This window comes from Aspergillus brunneoviolaceus (assembly GCF_003184695.1).
Source record: "Aspergillus brunneoviolaceus CBS 621.78 unplaced genomic scaffold BO95scaffold_27, whole genome shotgun sequence".
Taxonomy (NCBI): domain Eukaryota; kingdom Fungi; phylum Ascomycota; class Eurotiomycetes; order Eurotiales; family Aspergillaceae; genus Aspergillus; species Aspergillus brunneoviolaceus.
The window spans coordinates 147,359-156,403 of NW_020290757.1; the positions used below are offsets into that span (position 1 = coordinate 147,359).

The following is a 9,045-nucleotide window of genomic DNA, read 5'->3' on the forward strand; positions in this document are numbered from 1 at the left end:
CCCAACTACCGGGTGTGCCTTGGAGGCCGCGTGGTCCGTCCATTCTGTCAGAGACAAATTGGATTCCAGTGGGAACGCGGCCATAGACTACTCATACCCAAAACAACTGTCAGGATTAGGAGATTCGGCCATCACAGTCAATCATCAAACCTAATTACGAGTATAACCTACTCGGCTTGCCTTACTTGAGGAGTAGTCATCAACACTAACTTACTAGATTCCCCAGTCTTGGCTATCAACCCGCCTGGTGGCTGTGGTTGGCCTAAGGATCAAGCCACCCAGCCCCCATGATCATACTCTAGTGTATTTATCTCTTGTGATCCTGGTACTTTCAGGATGGCATGTCCGATGGCGGTTTCTGATCGATCACCAGTTCAGTTCTCAATGCGACAGAGCAGAAAAGACCGGGCAGTTGGCCGTCCCTGCATCTTCACAGCAGCCCAATTCGGAAGGCTACCAGTCCATTGCCAGCGGGTAACACTGGGCCTGCCCTGCCCCGAGGTGCCAAACGGACCCTGCTAGGGCTGCTGGAGTTAGTCTGGCGGCCGCCCTATAGCAGCAGCTGCTATGACTACGTATCGTTTGCAGTCCACCGAGACATTGGGGAAGCTGCTGCGGAAGTATTCCCATCCCCTCCTCTAAGGTTTTGTTTCCCTTTTTTTTTTTTCTTGCACATCATACTACATTCTCCCATGCAAAGGAAGGTGCGGTAGCAGACAGTGTCAAAAGTACGAAATAAAGAACAGGATATCCTGAACTACTGTAGAGTTTACGCAGGTTCGTTAAATGACCGACGGCTGATGCAGCAACTAGCGAGGACGATCGTCGGGACGGAGTGTCACTTGGAGCAATTGAACGATGGGTGGGAATACGCATAAGACCACAGCCGATAAACATGCAGTGATCTATCTAACTATCTACTACTCTGTACCTATCTGCAATAATCTCTGAGGCCTTGAGACAACCCACTATTACCTTTTGGGTTTCACATGGAAGGGTCGGATTCTGATCGGGTGATGTTGCCGTGCGTCAAATTGCCTGTCATTGGCTGCTGATCATGACATAACCACGGCGGGGGGAGGGTTTCATCATCATGATACTATCAATCTTTTCCCTCGCATTCCGTAACTATCAACTGCACGGCACGGCACTATGTACAACATGTACTATACATCTGGAGTTCAGTGAGCGAGTCAGACCGAATATTGGCAGTGTAGCCAAGGGACACGTTTCACCCACCCTTGCTGGTGGCTATTCCTCTGTCTTTGTCCGCCAAGGGTGGTGGCTATGACTTCACCCTCCATGGTTCCGTATCACCCTGCCAAGCAACCCTGTTGGATCGCCTGTTGGAGGGAGGGATGGGTAGGAGGCTGTCAAGAAAAGAAAACATCCGAGAATTAAGTGAGCAAGTACGGAGTACTAGTGCTTGTATGAGTATAGAACATGGGTCACAGAGGTTATCGACCAGACACAAGTGCAGTGCTTCAGTATTCGTCGGAATCTAGGTACTTGGTAGTCTACTAAACGGAGTAGCTCACCAGTCTACTCCGTACTAGAGCTGGAAACCAGGCTGCCTTGGCACGGCTGGGCGCGATGGACCGCGCCCCCCTTGACTCCGCCTATCGGAGGCCACCGTACGCCCTGGCGTTACCCGAAACCAGCTACGGCTGGTTCCTTCAAGGGTTTGTTCATTCTTCATTCGACCTATGCGGCTATTGTGTAAGATTCGGGGGATGCTGAGTAGTTAGGTGCTGCAATGGGATTACTCTCATATACTAACTAACCTATTGTATATCAACATAAGTACTCCGTACTAATGGTTGAGGACTGAAGTACTGAGTACCTGGACTAACTGTACCTTAACATTGTACGGAGTACTCCTACTATTGAATCGAGCAACACTGCCTGCAGGGCGAGAAAAACGCTCTAAACCCAAAGCAGCTCCAACCTTAATTGACCTCTCATTCGTCCACCGCCTTCTCCGTTATCTCAAAGAATCTCATCATCGACCAGTCTGGTCCGCGTCATCGCCCTCACTTACCATTGGAACACACCCTACTCTTCCCCCCTCTCCTCTCTCTCGATCTCAAGTCTACCATCTCCCTTTCATACCTTCACTTTCTGCGTTACAGTCAAAACCCGTCTCACCCTATCGCCCATCCGCCCGCCCGCCCGCCCGTCGATGGCCATTTTTACCTCTCCCAGGTCCCTTCAGAATGCTCACTCGCCTCTATCGCCTCAAATCATGACCCAGTCCCAACCGGGACTGGGCTCCGTCATTTTTCCAAGTGGCGCTCCCCATTCAAATCACCCATCCTTCTTCCACCTCGTGCTGCTCGTCTTCGAAGCTGTCCTCGAGGTAGTCTGTGTCAGTCTCCCGGGATACTTCGCTGCTAAGCAGGGTCTGTTCGATGCCGATGCTCAGAAATTGGTCGCAAACCTAAATGTTACGCTGTTTACACCGTGTCTGAGTATGTCGAAAAACATAACACACTGTCCAAGCACCTTGAGTTTTTGCTGACTGTGCTTGTCTGTAGTCTTCACAAAGCTCGGATCTCAGCTCACAGCAGAAAAGCTGACCGACCTCGCCATCATCCCTGCCATTTTCGTTGTTCAAACAATCGTGTCGTACTCGTGTGCTTTCGTCGTCTCACGATGCTTGCGGCTCAAGAAACGACCTTCCAACTTTGTTGCGGCTATGGCGGTAAGTGCCAAAGATGACCTGGACGAAGCTTCATTTTCCGTTGAGCGCAGTGTTGACAATCCCGATTGCTGCAGGTCTTCGGAAACTCTAACTCGCTTCCTATTTCTCTTGTCATGTCCCTCTCGCAGACCCTGCAGGGCCTTCACTGGGATCGTATACCAAACGACAATGATGATGAAGTGGCGGCGCGTGGTATCCTTTACCTTTTGATTTTCCAGCAGTTGGGCCAACTTGTGCGCTGGAGCTGGGGCTACCACGTCTTGCTTGCTCCCAAAGAACGGTACTTGGAAGAAGGCGAACGGGAGCAGGGCGCCAACCTTATCGGACAGGGCCAGGAACGATACACAGACAACCCTGAACAGATTGATCCCGATGAACCTCTAGTGAGGACTCGCGAGTCGGACGATGTGACGGAGTCCTCGGGAAGCGTCGACGACGATGCATTCACTTCCGGGCAGGAGACGCCCGTGAGCGTGCGGGACTACCCCTACACGAAGCTGCCGTCTCATGGCGCCGGTGAACACGAATCCATCGACCCGACCGTACTTGGACCCCCTCCCCAGGGGCCGTTCCTCCCCCGCCAGAGCACTACCGGCGACATCATGTGTTTCCCGAATGTGGAGGTGGCAGCTCAGGCCGAAGAAAACCAGCCCGGAGTCATCCCACGCATCAAGAGGTCGGCCAACCGGGTTCGTGGTAAGATTGCAGGCGTCTGGAACAAGGCCACCGGCACAGTTTTCCGACGACTGCCTGTGGGTGTGCAAAAGACGCTGAAGGTTGGTTCCAACGGTGCCCGGAAATTTGCCCACGGACTCTGGGACTTCATGAACCCACCCCTGTGGGCTATGCTCATCTCGATCGTAGTGGCGTCCGTTCCCTCGCTGCAAAGCCTGTTCTTCGATGAGGGAACCTTCGTTCGCAACTCAGTGACGCGAGCTATCAGCCAGAACGGCCAAGTTGCCGTACCATTAATCTTAGTGGTGTTGGGTGCGAATCTCGAGCGTAACACGTTGCCCAAGGAGGCTCTCGAAGACGTCGATCATCCGAGGGAGGAGAAGAAGCTGATCATCGCTTCATTGGTGGCGCGTATGGTGCTGCCCACGCTCATCATGGCACCCATCCTCGCGCTGCTGGCCAAGTACGTGCCGGTTAGCATTCTGGACGACCCGATCTTCATCATCGTCTGCTTCCTGCTCACGGGCGCCCCATCGGCCCTGCAACTGGCACAAATCTGTCAGATCAACAACGTCTATGTCAGCGCCATGTCGAAACTGTTATTCCAGAGTTATGTGGTGTGGTACGTACCAGCGTCTTTGGCCTTCAAGCAACCAGAATTGATGACTGACCGTGAACCTGCAGGATCCTACCCTCCACTCTTTTCCTTGTAATGTGTGCCTTGGAGGTTGTCGAGTGGGCCTCTGCTTGATCTTTGGATGTTCCTATTTCTTCTTCTCTTTCTTATCTTCTTTTCTCCTTGTTTTCTCGCTCGGGAGGGGCCATTGCATTATCTGCTGTCCAACTACATCATTATTCCACTGGGGGCTCTGCGGCGTTGGTTTGATTCAAGCAAATGGGTCATGAACATGTTGCGTTGCGTTCCGTTTTGCCCTTTTCTGTGTTAATATTCCCCTCAAGTCTCGTCGTTCTTGCACTGTTTCTGTCAGTAGTAGCCAACAATTACTCGGGGGTGGAAGGGAAGAATACCCAGATTGAATCCACCAACTCGGATATGATCTGGAATTGAGCTATTCAAAAGTCAAGTCATCGGACCCTGGCTTTCTTGCGAGAATCGAGAAAGAGGGGCAAACAAAAAGCCCCAGAATTTCCCAGACCAGACGAACCTCAACCATGGGATTCTGCTCGTGCAAACTGTATCTAAAGTATTGTTAGTGTCGGAGGGTGGGACAATCCAGCTCGAGTCCTGGGTCTCTATAATGTGGTTTCAGTAGTCGGTACGGAGACTCCGTTTCTTTGTTGCGGGCACAGTGAGCAAGCCCCTCTATACTCGATCCAGATCGAGACAGTCGACCATCGATATAAACACAACAACCCCACCAACATCCGAGAAAAACCATCTCCCGTAGGGCACGAGGAACACACTCAACTAGAGCGACAGGAGGAGGATAAGCAAGAAGCAGAGGAGAGAAAGTCTATAGGTGTGTGTACGGAGTATGTCTTATGTCTTTGTACAATATGCACTGTACTTCCCCTCCCCGGGGATTAGCTTCAACCCCTTCCCCAATCCCCCTTTCCGGGGCTGTCGCGTGCCCGGATGCAGGCCGCTTGTGAGGAGGTGTCATGCGCGGCCTGCCTTGTTCGGCTTGGGCTGACCCCTCCTCTTTGGATCTGACTCCATGGCTAGGTTGGTATGAGGGATTTTGGGTGGGTGATGTAGACGCATGAATGAACTGGGTGCGTGGGTGCCGTCATCGCGCGGTACAATATGCGGCGTGTGGTATGCGGTACGTGGTACAGTATTGATGAAGTATATATACGCGGTTGATCGGCGATTGTGGGCCCCCCCCCTCCTCTCCCACACTACAGAGTAACTGATTAGGAGGGGTGTGCCGATGTACCCAGTACTGTAAAGTAACTACTCCGGTCGGGTTTGAATCAAGGACTACTGGTTGTCAAATTGCCTGGTGATGTTTTCCGGGTCGGTGAGGAGGAAGGAGTTGGATACTTTACTATGAGAGATTCGCTTAGGTGACGGTTGGGATTTCGGGGCCTTGTTTCGAGGTTGTGCGATGGGACATTGTATGATCTTCGTGATCAAGATGGGGGTTTTATCGAAGTAATAAATAAATAAAGAAAGAAAGAAAGAAAGAAAGAAAGAAAGAAAGGCAAGTATCCAGCCTACGGTAGACAAAAAGGTCAGAAGCCCAAAAAGGTCGTGCCCGGGATCGAACCGGGATTACAGGAATCAGAATCCTGGGTGCTAACCATTACACTACACAACCTTGGCTGTTGGAAAGCCCTTTAATATTCTATAATAAACCAAAGGAAAAATGTAAGCAATTTAAGATCTCAGTTTTGGGCTATGTAAAGATTCTTGAATCCCTGGAGGTTCTTTGGTTGTTGTAACTAGCGAGGTTCTCCGCGTGTAAACAAGAGATGAAGACTCTGGATCACGTGGGCTGGATTACACAGGAACGCTGACGCAAAACCACCTCAACAGAGTCGTGCGAGTCGCCAATTTATTCTCATTTGTTACCGTCCCACGGCATGGACCAGTACCTAGCTACTTTGAGCGAGCAGCGAGACACACGGCCTCGCGAAAGCATTCAAAGCGGAGAGAAACAACTCCTATAGCAAGCCACCAGCGTATAGTATTTCATTTATCTCAACACGGCCGTGCTTGTGCTTGTACATCGTGGAGAATCTAGCTAACATATTACGTCTGTACATTCGTTATACATCAATGCCTAAAAGCCAGCATAAAACAGCATCCAAAGTAACACATATCCCGCTCTTCCACGAGAATAGATGACAGGGGCCAGAGCCTTCGAGTACACTAATGGCCCAAAGGTGAAAAGGAAGGGAAGTGTATGCTCTGATGGAGGCAACAGCCCCGGCTGAACGGCGCCAGCGCCAGCAGTGTCACCCGTTCGTGTCGACCCATCAAGTGACAGGTCTAGATTGACGAAGGTGATTGAGCAGCCAAGAAGCGATGGTATCAGTTGATCGGTGACAGGAGAAAAACGGTAACCCATCAACGCTGATTGTACATCGCGGATGGATCATCCAACAAGGGGCTTCCCGGAACTGCATCGAGAGCCACTGCGTGAAGTGCCGGCTTATCTGCTTCAAGGAGAAGCCCCTTTTCACGACGCTCTAGCCTTTCCTTCACCCATTCTGCCACTTCTGGGTCCTCAGTCGAAGGCGAACCCCCGGATCCAGAACCATTGACTATCGGCGTGACCTCTTCATTCGCTCCGTCCGATTCGCCCGGGGGTTGCATGAGCGAGGATAGCCAGGGGTGTCGAAGAAGCATGTTATAAGAGGGGCGGTTATTCGGATTCTTATCCAAGCAGGCGCGGACAAAGGCGTGCGCTTCTTCCGAGTATCCGGTTTCGGGAAGGGTGGGAGCATCTCCATGGACAATCGCCTGAAGATCACATGTTAGAACCGCAAAAACCCCGAAGAACACTAGGTAGGATGTTATGAGTACTCACGTGTAGTTGACTGAAGATGTTGTTGAAGGTCTCTGGTGGGTAAGGGTAGCGGCCGATGGCACATTCAATGATGGATAGACCCAAGCTCCACACATCGCTCTGAACACTGTAAGTTCCACCCCCACTAGAACCAGACTGTTGGACGCCACCACCAGCGATACGCTCGGGCGCCATATAACTCTGGCATCCAATATTCGTCTTGGCAATACTGGCGACAAGGTTACCGCTCACGCCGAAGTCACAGATCTTGATCTGTCCACGCGAATTGATCAGGATATTCGTGGGCTTGACATCGCGATGAATGATGTTGTGGTCTTCCTTGAGCGTTCTCAAACCCATGACTGTGGACAATGCGACCTTCTGAAGGATATTCTCCGGGATACCCTCCTTATAGATCTTGTCGATTGAGCCACCATCCATGTACTCAACGCAGATATATACTGCTCCTTCCTGGAAAAAGGCGCCGTAGAAGTCAATGATGAACGGCGAGACACACCGATGCAGAATGTCCAACTCCATAATGATTTGCGCGAATTTGCTTTCGTCTAGCTCTAGACGGATTTCTTTCATCGCCATGACAACACCAGAGAGCGAATCCTGCGAATTCGCTGCCCCGTTTTGCTCCGTTGGGCGACTGACAATTCCTCGCAACCCCAGGCCGGGCTTGCGCATGTGCGGCCGACTATGTCGAACCTTATAAACAGTACCATAGTTACCCTTACCCAGTTCATCCAAGCGGTCGACCTCGTCTAATGATATGCTGAAACTTTGGCCCGAGGAAAATTCGATTCCACCGCCATGAAGGATTGCTTTGTTCTTGAAATTGAGCGTTCCCGCTTTCGTGTCGATAAACTCAGAGTACCTGCTGAACGCTGTCTCCTGCTTTCCAGATTCACCGTTGGACTGTCCGTCTGGGGCAGGGCTCTTCGAGCCAGTTGCATCAGAGAGCTTGAGGCCGGGCTTCATTCGTTTTGCTGCCAGGCCACCGGGTTTCGGCGAGTTTGTAGGCGAACCATGAGGGACAGAGGGAGATGAGACCCAATTCTTGGTGGCCGGCCGGACCGCCCCAGGAGGCAAGCGGCCCGCGAAAGCACCACCAAGGGATCCGTTCGCGGCGGAAGGCGGAGATGAAACGGGGCTAGCGCTAGAGGTGGGTGGTGAAGAGACTTTAGGCACGAAGTTAGTTGTATTAGCATGTGTCAGACTCGGCGGCGCCCCTTGTCGAGATAAGGAGAATGCCTTCATTTTGGCCAGAATGTCCTGATTCAATCCTCCCGGCTGTGCGCCACTCATCGAAGCTTGGGGACGAGGGACGGTGCCGACTCCTCGTCGAGCTGCATTGATCTGACCCAGGTGCGTCGAGGAGGGATTGATTGTAGGCTTATCCATAGTCGGTCGCAAGGATGGTACGGAAGCGTATGACTGCGTAGTGGCCAGAGACGGAGAGAGATCGTCGTCCGTGGTGTCGGACCTATTATCAATGTCTGACATGGCGGGCTTTGCAGTCGAGATCTCAGCTAGGGGCTCTCGTTCAGTGTCCATGAGGGATGATCGGTGTACGAGGAATGCGTGCTGTGAGATCCAGAGGCGCGCAATTGGCTAGCTGAAGGCCGGTAGCCAACACCGTGAGATCGCGGACTCGGGAGAGTCGGGGTATCTTGGATTGAACGGGAGGGCGGGGGAGGCAAAGTCGGAACGATTGGGAAATAAGGTGTCGAAGTCAATTGCGACTTGGATTGGTCTCAATCGTTTTCAAAAGTGTAGTGTATTTTTTTTTCTTGCAGCGGGTGTGCAGAAGCGAGCTACCGAAGCGGATCTGAATGCAAGAAAACAAGGCAGGATTTCGTCGACGCGGGGCACACCTCAGGCCATTCCCGAGGGAGAATCGTCTGTGTCAATCCGGTAAGAGCAGACGGCAGGCAGAGCCCCGGATAGAGACGACTCGTAGTGGGGGAAGAAGAAAGTCCCAATCTTAAGAAGAGAAATTGTAAAGTGCAGAAAAGGGAAGGGGCCAAGAGAGACCGAGACTAGAGGAAGAGGTGAAGTTGGAAAGAAAAGGAGGAAGTTGAGCACGATTGTTGGCTGGTGGTGGGGTGAACTGAGGGGCGCTGGAGTCGAGAGTCAAGGACAAGGCACAGACGGTGGAGAGGAAAGAGGGAGGGGGGG

General features: G+C 52.0%; 3 protein-coding genes and 1 non-coding gene across 4 annotated transcripts in view; 2 read left to right on the forward strand and 2 right to left on the reverse strand.

Moving 5' to 3' along the window:
* Window positions 1-2,182: 2,182 nt before the first annotated feature.
* On the forward strand, window positions 2,183-4,130 carry BO95DRAFT_361249 (Auxin Efflux Carrier superfamily; the record flags this gene model as incomplete). The annotated part of the gene is made up of 4 exons (XM_025582510.1): window positions 2,183-2,471; window positions 2,538-2,704; window positions 2,779-4,001; window positions 4,064-4,130. The coding sequence occupies 4 exons, from the start codon at window positions 2,183-2,185 to the stop codon at window positions 4,128-4,130; spliced, it is 1,746 nt and encodes a 581-aa protein (XP_025443052.1).
* On the forward strand, window positions 4,075-4,844 carry BO95DRAFT_442046 (uncharacterized protein). Its single transcript, XM_025586334.1, has one exon. It carries the CDS (start codon window positions 4,275-4,277, stop codon window positions 4,446-4,448), a length of 174 nt encoding a protein of 57 aa, XP_025443053.1. The 5' UTR covers window positions 4,075-4,274; the 3' UTR covers window positions 4,449-4,844.
* A 748-nt stretch (window positions 4,845-5,592) lies between these two features.
* BO95DRAFT_t126 lies at window positions 5,593-5,664 on the reverse strand. The gene has a single exon. It is a non-coding gene; the product is annotated as a tRNA-Gln (tRNA).
* Window positions 5,665-6,416: 752 nt separating this feature from the next.
* The window catches only part of pbs2 (mitogen-activated protein kinase kinase PBS2), a gene marked incomplete at both ends in the record, with an annotated part of 3,132 nt that continues 503 nt past the window's right edge, over window positions 6,417-9,045 (reverse strand). The window contains 2 exons of the mRNA XM_025588153.1: window positions 6,417-6,812; window positions 6,880-8,405. Coding sequence (XP_025443054.1) covers window positions 6,417-6,812; window positions 6,880-8,405 — 1,922 coding nt within the window. The remainder of the gene's footprint in view (window positions 6,813-6,879; window positions 8,406-9,045) is intronic.